This window comes from Cyprinodon variegatus, unplaced genomic scaffold (assembly GCF_000732505.1).
Source record: "Cyprinodon variegatus isolate N-32 unplaced genomic scaffold, C_variegatus-1.0 Scaffold505, whole genome shotgun sequence".
Classification (NCBI taxonomy): Eukaryota; Metazoa; Chordata; class Actinopteri; order Cyprinodontiformes; family Cyprinodontidae; genus Cyprinodon; species Cyprinodon variegatus.
The window spans coordinates 483,411-502,748 of NW_015150958.1; the positions used below are offsets into that span (position 1 = coordinate 483,411).

At 41.0% G+C, this 19,338-nt stretch overlaps 1 protein-coding gene across 2 annotated transcripts in view; it reads right to left on the reverse strand.

Moving 5' to 3' along the window:
- Positions 1 to 19,338, reverse strand: part of LOC107094762 (protein bassoon-like) — a 103,028-nt gene that overhangs the window by 3,485 nt on the left and 80,205 nt on the right. The window contains exons 4-8 of one of the 2 annotated variants that reach the window (XM_015390584.1): positions 19,031 to 19,237; positions 9,078 to 15,356; positions 3,163 to 5,242; positions 2,024 to 2,844; positions 875 to 986 (exon numbers count right to left, since the gene is read on the reverse strand). In XM_015390584.1, coding sequence (XP_015246070.1) covers positions 875 to 986; positions 2,024 to 2,844; positions 3,163 to 5,242; positions 9,078 to 15,356; positions 19,031 to 19,237 — 9,499 coding nt within the window. Of the gene's footprint in view, positions 1 to 874; positions 987 to 2,023; positions 2,845 to 3,162; positions 5,243 to 9,077; positions 15,357 to 18,460; positions 19,238 to 19,338 lie in introns of both variants that reach the window. The other variant, XM_015390583.1, reaches the window with a different exon arrangement.

A 19,338-nucleotide genomic window follows, 5' to 3' on the forward strand; every position in this document is an offset into this window, starting at 1 on the left:
GTCAGTGGGTCACTGTTTTGAAGACGATCATATTCAGTCATTAAAGAGGAGCTGAAGGAAACATTGGTATCTTTTTTTACATTGAATGAGGATTATGATTTTGCCAAGAGATGATGGAAAATATGCAAATACAGATCTATGCTGCCACTGAGCCCTAACCCTTAACAATGTCCTGTCTTGGTCTGTTATTTGTTTCTTCTTGTGCTCCTGTTTTATTTCGAAGTTCAGTGTCTTGTTTTCTTGTGTGTTCCCTTCCTATATTGAAGCCTGTTTTCAGTGCCTGGTATTCCCGTGTTAGGAATACCAGGCACGTTTTTAGTCTGCCAGTAAAATAAAAATGATTGTTCAACAAACAACAATCTTTCTAACAGTGTTTGCATTTTGCATCCATCCATCTTCTCCAGCTTATTCCGTCAGGGTCACAGTAGGGCCGGTGCCTATCTCCAGCAGTCTATGAGCAAGAGGCGGGGTACACCCTGGACGGGTCAACAGTCTGTCGCAGGGCAACACAGAGACACAAGAAGACATACGATGCACACACGCTCACACCTAAGAACAATTTAGAGATGCCAATTGAACTACAGTCGCCCAGAACCTTCTTGCTGCCTCCCACTGGTTTAGTGAGGAAATGCTTGTTCAACCAAGTATCTCTATCTCACAATGTTAGAGAAGAATCTTTTATGTCCAGATAATGACCTATATTATCCACAAAATATAATGGTTTGTTAATTTGCACGACGGACACCTATGATAAAAAATGTAATTAAAACCCATCCATACCTTTTAAAGTTATCTTGTTCACAGACAGACAGTCAGACAGAAACACACAAACAAGCTCTCTAAAAAACATAACCTCTTTGGTGGAGGTTATTACCAATGCCGGTTAGAGGTGGCGTGGCTATTTTAGTAGGCGGAGGTGCTGCTGTGATTCCTGGTGCAGGTCTCATTCCTGTGCCAGCAGCAGCAGGAGGGACATCTATTTTTCCCTGCAAAATGGCACACAGGTAAGAAATAGTTCTGATTAGTTAGTTTGTTAGTTTTAATTGTTTTTGTCATTGCTGTTTTTAAGCATAATTTATTAAGGAAATATAACATAAAAATTGTAATATAATATTAACAACAACAGGAATAATAATAATAACAACAATAATAATAATAATAATAATAATAATAATAATAATAATAATAATGCCCATAGAGCATGATATAACTGCCCAAATTAAACATTACAGCACCATGAAACAGCTAATGTTAGTTGTGGCAGCTATAATCAGCAATACAGAACTAACAGAGTTTAAATAAGCTTTTGGATCCAGTTCTGACTTTAATTCTCTGTGTCTGTAATTTTTCATTCTTATATAGGTTTAAACATACAGTAGTTATTCAGTTCTTATATGTTTCACTAAGGGGCTATTTATCACAATTTGTATATAAAATATGATTAGAATAATAATAATATATAACGGGATTTAAAATATAAAACATAATATGATTAAGATATTGAGAAAAACACATGCTTCATTTTTAATGCATGTAAAAAATCAGAGATCAGTGCAAACTGTTCCTTGAAATTTTAATCTTCACATGAAAGCCAGTATATTTCAGATTGTATTTAAATTTATTAATGTTAGGGTGCTACTTAAATTGTTAAAGACTTGCAAAGACCATAAAGGGGACCATGAGAGTTGTTACTAATGAATTATAATTTTTCAACCAAATATTGTCTTCTACGCTCTTGCTAAATGAAAACAGTAGTGTTGCGTGTTTAATAATCAATGTAAAATCTTATTTTTTTTTTAATCTGAAAAAAAAGCATATTTTAATTTTTTTATTTTCTGTTTTAGTTGAAATTTGGGATTTTTTGAAAGTTAAATACATCTAAATAGCGAAATATAAGACACTATAACTTAAGCATTGATCTGATTTTTTCCGAAATAATTTCGTAAAAAATATCACATTTCACGACTACTAAAGCACATCCATGATTTAGTAGTCTAGAAAAAACAAAACCAGATCCACTTACTGCCGTGGCTGACTGCCCTGCTGCAGACCCGATTCCTGGTTGGCGTCCCTGTGATGGAGTTTGTGCAGGTCTTGCTTGCTGTTGTTGCTGTCCTGGTCCAGCTCCTGCGCTTGTAGCTTGCTGGTTACTCTGTGGGCTTTGATTGTGCTGTGATGGCTGTTGCTGTTGTTGTTGTTGTACACTCTGCTGCTGCTGCTGCTGCTGCACCTGCTGGTTTCCATCAAGTTGTTCAGAACCTGAATGCCTTCCTGTTTGCCCCTGACCCTCTGATCGCTGCTGCCCAGCTTGTCCCTGAGGTGGCTGCAGGTTCTGTGACTTGGAAGAATCTGGTCTCCTGCCAGTTGTCCGATCACCTTGAGCTCTTTGGCTTCGTCCCCCAGTGCCATGGTGATGACCAGAAACAGGCTCACGAGAGAACTCGCCTGAGTTGCGTGGGCTTCCATGGGCAGAGCGAGACTCTGTACCACTCCTCCTTTGGGTGGATGAGGAGATCCTGCCATCAGTGCGACCAGATGGATCTTTGGGGTGGGTCCTGGAAGACCTTGAAGATTTAGGGTCCTCTGAGGAGTGGCGGGACGAACTGTGTCTACCAGAGCTGCTGCCGTGGTGGCGATGATCCCGTGATGAAGAAGAAGGGTGGCGCTGGTTGTACTCATCCTGTTGACAATATTCTTCTGGAGGCTCATCATAGTCATGGTAGGTATGTTTACTACGCCTCCCTGTGGAGGAGTGACCTCCGCTCCCATGATGTCTTGAGCGATCAGAGCGGGCCTCTCGTGGTTTTTCAAACCAGTCAGTCTCCTCTTGGCCCAAATGATAGGCTTTTTTGAAAAGCAATTAACATATTATCAGTCAACAGCTGTAATACAGTGAGTGGAATAGCATGCAGATTAATGTGGAAGTGAGGAAACATGCCCATCAGTCCAGAGCCATGCAGATTCAAACAAAAAAAGCTAAAAACTCAAATGATCTAGAACTTAAAAGCCATGCACAAAAAAATGAGGTATTTTGGCTTTATATGAATAAGAAAAAAAAGAGACAAAAGAACCAAACTGCTCCTTCAGAGTGCACATGCAGTCTGTTCAGCACATCTGAAGATTGAAAAAAAATCACAGAAGAATTAATTTAGCACCAGTTACCTTCACTATCAGAAACAGCACAGTGCATGTCATCTACGAGATAAGGATCATCTGGTTTATAGACATGACTTCGGGGAAGCTCCTTTTTATGGTGATCTTGCACATCTGGTAGCGAATGGCTGGAACCATATTGGTTTCTCACATCATGGGCTTCAGACATGGCAGAGCTTCTTCCCATACCTACAGGCTTGCCAACAGGACTAAGTGGACTCTCCTCTTCTGAATTCTGAGCTCGCATTGGAGGACGTCCACTTCGGCTACTTCTATGAGAACGCTCCATGGCATCTCTTTCATAAGATTTGCTGCGGTGCCCTGTTGCATCCCTGGAGGAAATCTTATCCATACCATAGCCAGTAGATCTGGAACGTCCAGAGCTGTACATGCGATCATCCTCTTCGAGACCCTCATGGCTGGTGCCATAATATTTCTGTTGATCATATGCATTTTTCTTTATGCCATAGCTGACATCACCTTGATGCTTCTTAGATCTTGACCCAGCTGGACAGGTGCCTGCAGTTGACGTCGGCATTGTATAAGAAGCAAGGTCTGACTCCACATCCCGAGCTTCCTCAATAGGTGAGAATTTGGAAATCTTCTGCTCCATTCCTTGTTTCCTGTGCTTACTACGTTTGGAGGAGACTACAGCAGGAGCAAGATTTTTGGAGGAGATTTTATGGCCACCAGAGCGAGAGGGATGTTTATAATCATCGTAGTAATAAGATGAGCCCCCACTTACTGTGGTGCTGGTACGACTGTCAACTGTGCTTTGGTAAGTACCTGCTCCTGTAGGTCTTCCGTAAGCATCAACAGGCTCCTCATAGCCAGGTCCTCGTGCAGAGCCATTCTCACTGCGATACCTTCCTCCCATGGAATGACCATGAGCATCAGTAGGATGACCAGTGTTGTCTTTAGTCAACTCACTGATGTCATCAATCATTACATAGTTTCTTGGAATATTCTGCTCCAAGTTGGATGTGTACAGACCATCTGAAGTATAAGCAGAAGTGGGACTGTCCACAGAGTGAGTTAGGCCAGGCTCAGGTGGGCGGTATTGTCCAAATGCATTGTTGTAAGCTGGTGCAAAATTGCTTTCTGGAGCAGATGTGGCCACTGAAACTGCTGGGTTGCTAATGACTTCATAATTGGTGGGAAGTTTTTGTTCAAGGTCAGCCAACGAGGTTTGCCTTGGTCTTTGATGGACGGTAAGGATCTCTGCCTGTGGCTGGTAGGTCAGACCATGCTGATAAGAACTGTGACTTGGATAGGGAAGGCTCTGTCCTGGCAAAGGCTGACCAGGTGAATGAAAGCCCTGGTGAGCATGCTGCTGCATAGTGAAGTCACTTTGGTAGGAGGACTGGCCATACAAGCGGGAGGAGTAGGTTCCCTGGTTCTGATAACCAGGAAGTGATGGAGGATGGGGCTGGAATGTTCCAGGCTGAGGGGCAGAGGATGGAGGGTACTGAGGAGTTTGAAAACCTATTGGCTGGTATGCAGAACCAGGCTGCTGTGTTGATGGTTGACTTTGAGGGTATGGATATGGCATATAAGAAGAGGTTGAGGGATACTGTGATGTTGCATTAAGATCATTGGTAAACTGACTTAGCGGTGCAGTACTAGGTCTTGTCAGTAAACCATTAGCATCATAGGCTCCAGTTGCAGCAGCCATCCTGAGGTTATTTAGTTCACTGTCTGACATATAGTCTCGAGCATCACCCATGCATCGCAGATAAGCTAACTCTCTCCTCTCCCTCTCCTTTACCATGGTTTCCTTACGCTGAGTTATACCCAGCTCCAAGTAGCGCAGCTTGGCATCTATCTCTTTTTCTTCTTCCTCCAGTTCAGCCTGCTGCTTACGGAGCTTAGATGACTCTTGCTCCACCACTTTTAATTCGCTCAAAAGGCCAGCCTTGGTGACTCCTTGGGCTGGTCTTGGAAGCACTCTCTGAGACATGCTGGGGGAGCTATACATTTGTGCTGGAGTAACAATGGGAAGTGGAGCTTCATCTGGAGGGGGACTGGGGAGGGTCCTCTTTACTTTCCTCATCAGAGAGTTCTGCTGCTGCTGCTGCAGGGAGCCCATCTGCCATGACAGCCAGACAAAGAAAAGCAAACGCTCAGCTACAAACAACATCCATTTATTTCAATTAAACTTAATGGTTTAACTGACATTTGCAGAGTGCCAATATATTTCTTTATCTCAGAAACATAATAAAAGTTACTCTCCATAGTATTATCACAATATCAGCTATGAAATGGATACAGGATCAATAATTATAGCAGTCTCTCAAATTACAGATTTAAGGCTTGGTACTATATTGAAATATAAAAATAGAATTTTTTTTAAAGACATATAAGATAAGACTATATTATTTATATGATGGTCTACCTTGCTTTATAATGTACTTTTACATTTTTACAGTATGTATGTCAATAAGTTGTATGTTTTCAGCCATTGCCCATGTTTTTCTTATTGCAGCTCATTAGAAATATGCATTTGTGACATTTAGGAATAAGGTTAGATTCAAAAATGCATTTTTAACATTAATTTATGAAATTCAAAACATATTGAGACATATTTAGTATATCCCCATTGGGCTTAATCAAAATATTAATTTTGGTCCATATTGCCCAGCCCTACAAAGCACTGAGGATTTATCTTAAATGTAAACCGGCTGAAGTCTCAGTCTTAAGGTAAAAGTCATCTAATGATGTATCTATACATTTGTCTCTATAGCAGATACCTCTTAAACTCTGTTTATGCTTTACCATGTACACTTTACATCCCATAAAGAGTTATAGAAATTTTTAAACCAAATAAACTAGCTGCTCATATGTCATCTACTGTATATCTGTCATGATGCATATAACCTAAGTTGTTTCTTATACGTTTCTTGCACAACTTTTGTTTAATTATTTTGTTTTTAAAATACACAAAAAAGAACCAGGATTTAAAATCAAACTATATGGCAATAAAGTGCAATATGCCCAATCAGAATAAAGTATTCCAAAAGGAAAAAAATATCAAGAATAGTTCAGCAAGATAAAGCATTAATTCCAAAGATTTCATTTCCATTAGCTAACTCACTCCTAAAACATCCACATGTGTTGGTTTTTTACACATATCTGGAAATTGCATGCAGATAGGATCAAATTATTCTCTACATGAAACGATAAAAATGCAAAATAAATCTAAGTCAATTTATTACTTACAAAATATAAATTTTAAGTAGATCCAGGATGATTTTGTGAAGCATTATCCAAACGAGCCATGGTATAAAAAACTAAGATTCTAAATTGTAATTAAAAATGTGAAGACTTATTTCGGTCGTAGAGGAGAGTAGAGTTAATTCACTTTGCCCAGCTGCTAACAATCATACAGAGAACAAAGCAGAGCCAGAATTTCTTCCCATTGTGTGTCCTTCAGGCATCACTTTAGGGGTTTTCCAGATATAAAAAGCATTGCATGAACACAGAATGTGAGAGAATAACAGACTGAGAAAGTAAAGGAGGAAGATGAAGGAGTAAATAGAGGGATGAGAGGCGTTTATTGCATGGCCAGATGCCTGTATGAGAACATTCTGTTTCCTCTTCTTCGGTGCTACATATGCTGTGATTATGTACCTACATTAATGTGAATGAAGATGTTTATTAATCTTCATGTTTGTAAGTGACCTTTAAAGCACCGATCAGAAATATTCATACCCCATCTTTATATGCTTCATGCTACAGCTATGAATTCAGTTTTATGTTCAACATAATGCAGTGCAAAATTCTGAAGGGAAAATAAACTGAGGGTTGCTATTGATTCTTTTACAAATAAAATCTGTTCTGTTTAGCTCCGGGGTCGGCAACCCGCAGCTCCGGAGCCACATGCGGCTCTTTAGCGTCCCCCTTGCGACTCCCTGGAGCTTTTTCACAAATTTATCAAAATCGATTTTTTATTTGTTTGTTTGTTTTAATATGGCGTGTAGGAGGTCAAACACACATTTATTAGGTTTTCCAATGCTGTAAAAATTTATATAATAAAAAACATTTAAAAATTATTTGTGTCATTGCCATAGAGATCAGTGGTCATAACTTGCAACCAGCGTGGCGCAGTGCCAGGCAAACAAAGCTGCAGTTGTGTCTCGGACCATGGATTACAAAGGGAAAAAAGGAAGATAGCTGATGAGAAAAGAGGATTCAAGAATGTAGCGAAACATATGCTTTCATTATCAATGCGGAAGGATTGCCTGCATTTGCTTTGTAATAAGAGGTTGCCGAAAAATAAAACGAAAAATTTGGAAAGGTATATCCAGGGAAGGCTAAAGATGCAGCCGACCACCGAGGTTGGAGTGAGAGAAAAAGAGCGATTGCAGAACTTCTGGAAAAATTAGAGAAGCGATAGATAAGATAAAATAGGATAAGATAGATTTAAGAAGTGGATTGCATCTCTAAACTCCACTACTGATGGTAGTTTTGTTGCAAGGATGGAAAACCATCCATAAATCCAACGGGTAGTGCTCTGATGCAGCTATGGGAACTCCTAAAAATATAAATCACACCAAGGAATAATAGTGATGGAGGATGTGGGATTTCAGGGATAGAGAGTACTGCTGACGGATGTCAGTTCCTGCTTGGTTCCTCATGACTCAATCAACTCCTCCCAACAGAAACACGTCCACCATAGAAAGATTCCTTTATTGTGTTTATATATTTCATCAATGCAACAAAACTTAAACTGCATGGTGAAGGGCGATGAAGCGGTGCACAATGGGAGCGTTCACTGCCTGTCCATCACCTCATGTTGCTATGTGACATTTGCCCCAGGATAAACATATAATCATGAAAGCTAATTATATATTTAAGCCCACATAGTCCTTTTCTATAGTGGGATAATACACTTAGAGCCCGGGTTGCCATAAGAGACTTACCGGTATATAAGACTTTTACATTTTTGTGGCGGCAGACTGATTTATCTTTTGTTTTTTTGGTCCAATATGGCTTTTTGAGCAGTTTGGGTTGCCGACCCCTGGTTTAGCTCCATCCATTAACTCAGAGCAGCTCCCCTGTCTTAAGAAAAGCAACCAAACAGCCTGAGGCTGCCACTAATAGGTTTTATAAAACTAGGATTTTGGATGTATTTGCTTTACGTACTACATGACTTATAGCAAACTGCAAGTAGAATGTTTTTTTTGTCTTGTTACACTACAATGGAGACCAAATGTGCGAAAGTTTTCCACTCTTTCCCACATGAACTGTGAACCTCTGCACCTTTTTCAAATTTACTTGCTTCTCTTATTAATGTACTCCTTGCCCAGACTGTCATTTTAAGCAGACAGCCTGCTTTGGTAGGTCTGCAGTTAAAGCATTAAATACAATTTTAGATGATAGATTGAAAAACACTTTCTGATATTGTTAAAATTTGGAATATTTTATTGTAAACAATTCTGGCTTTAAATTTCTCCATAACTAACTCCATTACCTTTCTTGTCTGTTTCTTAAACTCTGTAAACTGTTTTAATAATTAATGTTCTTTATAAACCACCTAGGCCTTCATAGAGCCAGTGTACTTTGCTGAAGCAAAATTACTATATACACTTCAGCTCTATTCAGTGGTTATGGCCTTTCTGAATTAAGCTGGTTAACAATAGATTTTATTTAGGGTATCAGAGTAAGGAAACTTTATACAAATTAATGTAACAGTACACACATAAACTCCCAGTGTAATCCATTGAAATAGTGGGATGTAATGAGACAAGATGCTCAAGGCTTATGTTTCTGCTATATACCCAAAGGTATGTATATGAGCCTTAATCTAATCCCTTTTTTCTCTTATAAATGCTTATTTAACTGAATTCAAAACATTTCAACAGACATCATTCAAAAATATATGCTTAATAAATAATTTGTAAATAAAAATGTTTATTCTGTACCTGACTGTTGGAAAGCACTTGATGATACGGGGAGAACCGGTTCTTGGCAGGATCCTCTGATGTTGGGCTGAGAGGTTTAGGATCTGACATGGAGCGCTGCACACTTTTTATGGGCCTTGGCAAAGACTGATGACGTTGCGGAGATTCTGCAGTGAAGGCCTTCTGTTGGGGTGTGACATGGGCCTTGTTAAGCTTCTCCTGGGAGGCAAAAGTTGTCTCCAACATCCGATGAGGAGACAATGGAGAAACTGGGGAGTACAGTACTTGGGGAGATTTTGGGGGTTGGCGAGATGAAGACTCATTTTGTTGCTGATGATAGCTGATTTCCAAGGGATCTGGTTTCCTCCTTTCAAACTTTGCCACTCCTTGGAGTCTAGGGGAAGCTGTGTCACATGAATTACCACCTACTATATGAAGACTTGTCGAGTATGGGCTAATAGTTGTGGGGACACTCAGCTTTGGGGTGACTACCCCCTGAGAATGTGACTCTGGTTCCGTCTGGCAGGCTAGACTCTCTCCTTTGTGAGTTCTTTCTGGAGCCGCTATATAATGCAACAGGTCAACTTTTGAGGTCTCTGCCATGGTAATGTGAATTGCAGGTGAAACTCTGCTGAGTAGGTCGGACTCTGTTTGACATGATGAGTCATTAGTGGTCTGAATAGCTATACTTGCAGAAACTACCTTGGAGGAGCCATCAGATTTTGTATCAGCACTAGATTCACTGTGCTTGGACACACGAGACCGTCTACGCCTCACTGGTTGTTGTTCCCATTCTCCCTGGTCTTCCTCATCAGTCTGTACACTGCAGTCTGCAATACGCCTTGTTCTCCTTCGCCTATTCAAGTACCTTTCCTCACCATCCTCATCATCTGTTTGCACACAGCTATCTATAATTCTTTTGGCAGACTCTTCCTCTGAGCCATCCCTCAACCGAGGCATGGAATTCTGCTTTTTCATCATTTTAGAATCGCTTTGCTTGTCACTGCTTCTTAAAGACATTTCTGACGTGGAGCTATGAATTGGTCGAGCAGCCATGACTGCTTGGACAACCTGTCCATCTTGCCAAAACTGCACACTCTGTCCATCTTGCTGAAGGACTCTACCAGTCTGATCACAGATTATAAATCCTTGAGGGGCCCCTGATCCAACAACTACCCCTTGGATGGCACTCTGGGCTGATGTTGCTGCAGCCACTGCTGCAGCTGATGCAGCAGCAGCCTCAGCAGCTGCAGCTGCTGCCGCTGCTTCAACTGCTGCTGTCTTTTGCCTTTTCTGCTCCTCTAATTGCTGCTGAAGCTGTTGTTGTAGAGTCTGAATTTGTTCAAGCTGCATTCTTTGCTGGGCTAACTGTTCTCTTTGCATTATCAGTTGGGTCTCCCTCTCAGCTTGCTGTTGCTGGAGAACTTGATGTTTGATTGTCTGCAGTTCTTGAATTTCCCGTTGAACAAGCAGTTGTTCTTTTTCTCTGTGACGTTGAAGCTCCATTCGATCTCTTTCTAACTCCTCTTGCAGTCGCAACTGCCTCAGTTTTTCTAATTCAACCCGCTCTCTCTCTAGCTGCAGCAGTTGCTCTTGTTGTTGATTGAGTTTTTCCTCTTCCTTGTTTTTTTGCACATCAGTTGGAGAGGATAGTTTGGAGCTTGATGTCTGAGTAGTTTCAGCTTGTGTCTGGCCCTGAGACAGAACTACTGATTGAGACTGACAAGGCTGTTGTGTTTGAGGTTGGGTTTGAGTCAATGATAAAGGTTCCATCTGTGTAGGTAATTGCTGTGTCTGCATTTGAGCTTGTAATTGTTGGGCAGTCAAAGGTTGGCCTTGAGCTTGAGAAGGAGAAGCAATACTTTGCGATGTTAATTTATAACGTTCTATTTGCTGTTCGCCTGTGGTTTTTATACTAGCTGCAGATATACTTTGCGTAATTGAGTGTGCTGCAGGTTGGGTTGGTGGAATAGTGGCAGTTGTTGGTCCTGGTGTTGTTGTTAAAGGCTTCCCAAGGTATACTGCAGTTTCCTGTTGGGAGCTGGTTAAGTCAGCAACACTTCCTGTTGGTGTGACAGATGTAGGATACTGGTTTGGAGTGGGGTATGAATATGTTCCCTGTGTGGAGAGAGGCATTCTGGGAGACATTTGAGGCAATCTGGTAAGACTAGCCAAAGGTACTGCAGTTACACCTGTAGGATAGGGCCTGTAAATTCCCCTTGGCATGGGACGAATTACTGGGCCAGGCTGTGTAGTAATTGGCAAGGTTGAAGCAATGGGAGTATTTATAGTAGAATAAATCATTCCATCACCGCCTCTCATAGAAGTTGGGTACAAGGCACGTATACTTGCCTGTCTTGCATTAATTAAATTTGTTAGGGCTTGGCCATTCACAGCTTGTCTACTATCTGGTCCATAAAGCAAATTTGCCCTTATTGATGCTAAGCTTTGCTGGAGATTTAATCTGGCTAAAGGTCCACCTCTTGCAGCCCCATATGCTGCCAGTTCAGCATTATTTCCATAACGGCTTCCATACTGGTCTACAGTGTTAAGGGCTGCACACATACGACTGATCTCTCTAGCAGTTGTTGCACTATACTGAGCAAGATTAGAGTCCTGTGATCCTGTGAGATCACGTGAACCACTGGCATGATCAGAGTTAATATTTGACATGGAGCCATATCTACGAATAGGTAATGAAGGGCCTGTAAAATCGCCCTGTTGTCGTAAGTCTGTGTAAGATCCATACTGTGCTCCCATGCCCAGGTGTCCACCATGATAACCTTGATTCATACTGCTGAGGTCTACAGCCAGACCACCCTGGAAATTATTCTGGTAGGTACCAGCATCACTCATCGAAGGCAGATTAGTATCAGACATAGAGGATTGTAATCTACCTGAAGAGGCTATAGCTGGTGGATATAGTTTGTGTTCCTCTTGTGTAACTTGAGACTTATGTTGTGATTGTTGCTGCTGGCTAACAATGTATTGTGGTGGTTGAGGAGGATGTGCTGCTTGAGAAGCTTCAGTGCAGGGATTTTTATCTGACAGCCCTGCCGTCTGTTTCTGAGAGAATGTCCCTGAACAGGTACCAGCAAAGGGCAATTTGTAAACAACATCACAACAAACTGCTTGGCTTTCTTGTTTTAGTTGTCCAGTTAAATCTAAAACCTGAGGAGGAGGTGGTGGTGCAGGGGTCTGCTCTTCTTGCTTAACTAGTTGAGTCACTACGGCATGTTTTGAAGCGTTACTCTCATCAAGTTGTACCATCATTATATGCGGTTTTCCTGTTGATAGATTTATAACAGTTGGCTTATTTTTTAGCTCTAAGGCAACTCCACCATACATTTCAAGGGATACATTAGAAGCGAGAGTCCCAGACGCTGATGGTGGCGCAAGAGGAGAAACTCTAGGTATGGTACTAGCTGTCACCACAGGTTGGTCACTGCTTGTTTGGGAAACTACAATGTCTTTTTTTACTAACAGTGGCTGTACTTGATTGGCTAAATTGTAACGAGCAAAAGAGGACTGCTGTTGATGCTGTTGGAGCTGCTGTTCCAGAAGCTGTTGCTGCTGCAAGAGTTTTTGCTGCTGTAATTGCAGTTGCTGCTGCTGTATGCCCAGATTTTCCAGACAGGCATCAATTTTGGGTATGGATGGATCAGTAACTGGTGTTTTACTTTGGGTTAAACAAACAGCTGATCCTACACCCTGACCTAGATCCACACGGTTCTGTAACGGGTCTCCATATACAACAGGTTGTTTCGGTTGAGATATGAACATTGACCCTGCAACTGTTACACTCACTGTTGTTGGTGTTGATACAGAAACATGTGGCTGCTCCTGTGCATTGAGATTCATAATAAGAGGCTGCACTGCTGTGTGTCTGGTGGATGACTGCTCTGTTCCTAAAGAGTATCTTCTTGTGTCAGAGGCAAGAGATGTTAGATCCATTCCTTGATCTGTCATAATAATTGGAGCAGGTCTTAATGGAGCTCTCAGATCCACAACATTTGTACTTTGCTGGGTAAGACTTTGTCCCACAACCTTTGAAGCACGGCTTTGTGTGCTTGTAATCCCAGCACTCACACCAACATTTACTTTTTCTATATTCTGCCCAATTTGTGAAGATTGCTTTTGCTGTTGATATGAATGCAGCTGAGGTGATGTTGGAGAGGTTGTTGGAGGGGGTTGTGAGCCATACAAGGTTTTACAACTGGCCTCTGTTGGTGACGATATGGGGGAAGTGGATGAATTCACAGTAATTGGCTTGCCAGGGCTGGGCTTTTCAGAGCCTAGTGTTATGACCATCACAGGTGAATCTTGGGATGACTGCTGTCGTACAAGACGAGGTGACATTGTTCTTTGAGGTACCTGTGAACCATGGGACGCCGGAGCTGTTGTCGCACCAGAGGGCAAGGTTGGTAGCTGCCTGTTACTACCGCTAGTCGGTCGAACAGATGTTGGATGTGTTGGACTTCGTGTTGGGGAAGTAGTTGGAGAGACTGGGGGGCTGGGTCCTTTAAAAAGTGAAAAGACCTTGGAGGTCAATGAGGATGATCCAGGATCAGGTACTGCTTGAGTTGGCCTCTGGGACCCAGCTCTGTTGCTACTAGGCACTGGACCTCCAGTCTGACGACCTGAGGCTGCCTGAGTAATTTGACCTTTGGTGGTGGCAACTCCAACAACTCCTTCAATTTTGGCACTCTGTGTCATCATTCTGTTTTGTGTTTCTTTAGACAGATGCTGTGTAGCATGCATGCCTCCTATTCTTGAGTCACTGCCTGATGTTGAAAAGGACAAGGGGGCAGTAACTTGTGTTGGGCTTGAGCCAGGTGTTAGGGATGTTCCAGCATCAAGATGATGACCACTATCTGGCTGAGAGGCACCTTTTTGTCCATGCTTCTGCATGAGTTGTGCCTTCCTCATCATCTCTTCATAAACTTCCTCTGCACTCTTTAAGGTTTTGTCAGATGGTAACATTGTTTTCTCTGTTGGTGAGTAGAGGGATGTGAAGGTTGGAAGGTTAAATTCATTTCCTGATTTGTAAAGCTTTCCACCAATCATCTCAAAACCTTCTGCTTCTGAGTCCATGGAAGGTGAGTATTCAGAACAGGATGATCTATGGAGCTCCTCCATCTCTGCAGCTTGTCTCAACTCCTCTGTAGGTGATGCATCCTCAATAGGGGAAAGATTACTGGGTGGAGTTTTGGATCGTTCTCTGCGCCTTTGTGCCCGCAGCTCTTCTTTATCTCTTTTTGTTTTTCGAGCAGTACTTCGAATTCTCTGTTGTTCCAGATCTCTCATCTGCTCTTGTTCTCTAAGCAGTTCCTCTTCTTCTCGGAGCTCATCTTCCTCAGAGGAGTCTTCAATTGTGGGAAGCAGAGGGCCGTGGGACCGATGTCGAGCCTTCCTTTGCTGTTTTGCTTCTTCAAGCCTTGCTCTTCTACTAGGGCTGCTGTCACTGTCATCCTCCATAGATGACACAGAGGTCGGTGATGTTCCAGAAGTGTAGCTGGGAGTGGTGGCAGGAAGGGTGGATGAATAATCGCCCTTGGATCTTTCTTCTGGTGAACCAGTCAAACTCTCCATTTCAAGCTCAGGTTCTCGAAGGTCATGCTCATTACTGAGTTCAATGTCTCGGTTGTAGCTGTTGGTGTTATTTAGCTCAATAGTCTTAAAACGGCGAAGGCCTCCTGCCACAACAACATCCTCTTCTTCATTTGCCTTAAAAGAACCTTCAGATATCTTTTTGTCTTCTTCAAAACTATTTGACTGATGAGATAGTCGCCTCCTCTCTTTACCTGAATCTCCACTAGTTTTCTTTTTTGTTTTCTGGTTTCCATATTCTTCTAATTCTTCTTCATCAGCACTCATCTCCATAATCTGCCGTCTCATATATTCTTCATCAGTTAAATCTTTATGGGACTTTTTTTGTCTTATTGGCAAGGGTGACAGACCACTTTCACTGCTGTCTTCCACATAATCATGGCGAAGTTTACAACTTAGATCATCCTCTGATTCATCCCTTAGTGCTTCCTCATCAGGAATGTGTTCTTTCTCTTGCCTCACAGAAAGGGAATGCGGTCTATGCTTTGCATCTGTAGCAGTCTTTGATTCAAACAGAGGCTTCATAGTGCTCTCTAATTTTTTGATGTCTGAAGGAATGGAAACACCTCTTTCATTAAGCTTGATTTCCCCTTCCTGGATCTGACCTGTTATCTCCCCTTGTGAGCTGGAGATCCCATCTGAAGAGTATCCAGTGTCACTTAAGCTCTGTGTACTTGATTTATTTGAGTCCTAAAGAAAGAGAGAAATGGAGGATATGAGAAGCTGACAGAGACCTACACAATTTACTGATACAAGGTATATTAAAGGCCTCATTGCATATCACGCGTCACTATTTCATCCTGGTTATCAGAGTTGACATTTTTTGATCATTTTCAGGTGATTGCAGGTAACATTTTTTCTTTACATTGATTACAGATGAAATAGTCTTTAATGGTAGGCTATTAGAGAGTTATTACATTAAAAAAAAAAAACCTTGAAGAGGTATTTTAACACTTTAGAATAAAATCAACCCAAACATTTACTTTGTGTTTTATGTAAATTAAAAAAGAGATTTTTTTAAAACATTTCAGAAAATGTATCTAATAAGTTCATATAAGTGACTACAATGTTTTAACAATTTGGACAATTTAGCATTAATTTGGGTTGAGTTTTACCTTTTGTGTTACGTGCATACAAATGAAAAACATGACATTGACAAAGAGTGAATACAACAGACAGTTTAACATACAAACATCTACAGACAAATGTAATTTGTTTACATGCTTCTTTGCCATCTTTGTTGCATTCTCCATTGCATTCTTCGACCCGTTGAAGAATAAAAAACATGCTCAGAATGCTTAAAATGTCATTAGGTGGTTTCACTTTACACACAAAGCTTGCAATTTATTTGACAAAAAGAAAGAGATTGACGAATAAAACAAAGAAAAGAGGTACGTTCGCAGAAAATGAGAATTGGCCATTGAGGCAACGATAAAGACCAACAGAATGAAGAAAAAGATCAAAGTGATTTTACATTGATGATGTTGGTAATGATGATGATATGATGACGACTGTTTTGAATGAAAAGTAATTAAGATTGTAATTAGTTTATGAGGCTAAAGGCATATGTATTGGTGGGATTTGGTTTGGTGATATCTGATGATATCATGATTAATAAACAAAAAGATCCCATCAGTAAATTATTATAAGTGATTTGACACCTACTCTGAAGATCATAGATAATATGTACCTTTTTATCAGCCTATCAAATACTACTTTTTTTAAGTTTAACTTTATACTGTACTTTTGTTTTACATTAATGGCGCTATACCTGATTCTGCACAGTTTTAAACCATTAGTGAGGAGAAAAGTATAGTTTGAAATGTAAGGTTCACCGCTAACCTCCTACCATTGAGAAACTTTCCTCCCACTCTGTGTGCAGGTGAAAACCCGTACACAACTCTTAATGAAAATATTGAAAAGATACCTGTCTAGGAGAACTAGAGCCAGTCTCGAGTTCAGATTTAGTACGAGGCAGTCCCAAAAAGCTCTTAACCTCAAGTAGACTGGTCCGAGATTTACACAAGCTTTGGCCTTATCATGTTATTTTTGGCATTTCATTTATCTCTTTTCTTCCTCTGTTTTGACCCTTTTTGGTTCTTTTGTTGTATATGCAGAGACAGGTACATGTCAGCTAGGGGTTGGCCGCCATTTCTTAGTGAATACAGGTGCAGGTGCTTGAAGACTCCACTACTTATTGCGAAATGCTATTAGTGGCTGATTAGAAACAGGAAGCTCTACAGAATGAACTCCATTGGCAGAGAAAACTAAACTTACCAAACTGTTAAACTTAGCAGCCAAAGCTACAAATGTCTGAACTCCTGAATATGTGCAGTTAATAAATTTAATAACTGTATTTTAATGAAATGACCTCTTCTGCCACACAGTATACCATGTAAAAGCATTTTTTAAAGATTTAATCAAATCTGGTGCAAAGAGTTTCAGATCTCAATCCATGCAGTAAACTTCTTTTTATTCTGTCACTAAAGCACAAAGTTAAATATCACTGCTTTGAGCCCCGTTGGCCACGTAACTCCTCCTCAACTGTGCTGTGCCTGTGCCATCTTTGTTGTTAGTCACCGCTGTCAGGTAGCGACAGTCTATGGTGACAGCGGGCTGATGTGACAGCAAATCCCATAATGCTTTGTGAGGAGAGCTTTCCGTACAATATATCTGCCTCTTCTGAGGCTTTTCTTTTCTTCTCATACACTTTGTAAAAACTTTTTCTCTTACAACCCTTGGCCATTTTCAAAGAAAGTGCGCATGCACAGATAAAGACAGCTAACAGGGCGAGCAAGTAACACGGCCCATACATAAACACATCACCAGAATGACTGACAATAAGGAGGACCACTTATTTTTATTATCCACCCAGAAATATAATATTGTCCTCTCTGCGTTTGATACTAATCCCAGGAACATAAATCATACCACACAGGCGGTCATGTTATTAGTCAGTGACAAGGGTCTTCAACTTCAGTACTCAAGAGCCACTATCCAGTAACTTTTAGATATAGCCATTCCCTGAAATGCTTGGATTAAATGGATAAATGAAACTAAATATGGGTTCTACATAAGCTTGGTAATGAGCCATTATTAAATTCCAATGGTAAGGAACATGAACGCATCTGAACATTGCAGGATAGTAGTTCTCAAAGGCTGTTGAAGACCCTTGGCTCTATAAGAAGTTGAATGCTCTTAGATCTACATACATTTAATTTCTATGTTCCTGAGATCTTATTTCCTCTGGGACCAATTTAACAAATAACTGAGATGAGCAGAAATTGATGGTTCTTGAAAGTTTTTACTGTAAATGTTATGGCATACTAAAGCTTTCCATTAAATTTCAACGATTATCTCATCCTTCTAGGTCAGTCATTTTTCTGTTATAATCATAGCCTTTTGATTTTACCTTTTGTTTTTTTTTTAAATGTAGAATTTTGCTTTTTCATTTATTTGATGCATAACTTGTACAGTCTTTTTACAATACATAAATTTTTTTTGTTACTTATGATCCTTTATTTTCCAGTGAAACAGCTTATACTACCTTGAATGTGAAAGTGCTACACAAATAAACTTCCCTCACTTAAAAAAAAAATATTATGTGGAAATTGAAAGAATGGCTGTGATAAAATAAATTCAATAAAGAAAATACATACAATAAAGTAAATGGAAAAACAACATTAAGATTCTGAAAAATGGAACCAGATATTTCAATGGAGCAACGTAAATTGAAATGGTGAATTCAGTAACAGGTGTAACAGGTGAAGGCAAGGAACTTGCAGGTAGCTCACTTCATGGTGTCTTGACTTCTTGTCTTCTTCAGCTATCTTGTTCTCTTGTGGGGAAGTCACAGTCTCTGACAATGTCTTCTTAGTTGAGACTTTTGCATCTTCTTTCAGAGATTTAGATGCGACTTTAGTCTTCTCCTGGCTTTGCGGTTGTTTGCGGGCCTGGTTGTTACCTGTGGGTTTAGACTGAGTAGGAACTTTTGAAGGAGTAGGAGCCTTGGTAGTGTTAGGAGCAGCTTTACCAGGACCAGATGAAGCCTTAGTACCAGGGGGATGAGAAGGGCCCTTAGTCTGAGCAGAGGGCTGAGCAGATCCTTTTGCCTGAGTCGGCCCTTTGGCCTGACTTGGGCCCTTCACTTGGTTAGCAGGCAGTGTCGGGGCCTTAGTTTGAGCATGTGCCTGGCTTGGACCTTTACTCTGAGCTGGCCCCTTATTCTGTGTTGAGGGCTGTGTTTGACTCTTTGCTTGGGAGGGTGGATGAACTAAACCTTTAGTTTGAGATGGGGTTTGGCTGAGCCCTTTCGATTGAGGAGCAGGCCCAGCCTGTTTCACATTAGAGGGGGGGCCACTTACTTGGGGACCCGCAGACTTCTGTTGTTGAGGACCTGCAGACCTAGGTCCTAAAACTTGAGTGGAAGCTTTCTGCTGAGGTGTTTGTTGTTTGGATGGAGCAGGTGCCCGAGGAGATCCCATAGAGGGGGCCACAGGAGTTGGAATATCACCCAAGCTTCCTGACAGAGCGCGCTGTGTTTGGCAGTTTAAGCAGAGCCATTCTTTCTTCTGAAAAAGAAGAACATTAAATATCAATAGGAGTCACAATTAACAACCATAGTTTAACAATTTTTAATTTCAACAGAAGTGAAGAAATGGAACTGATAAAA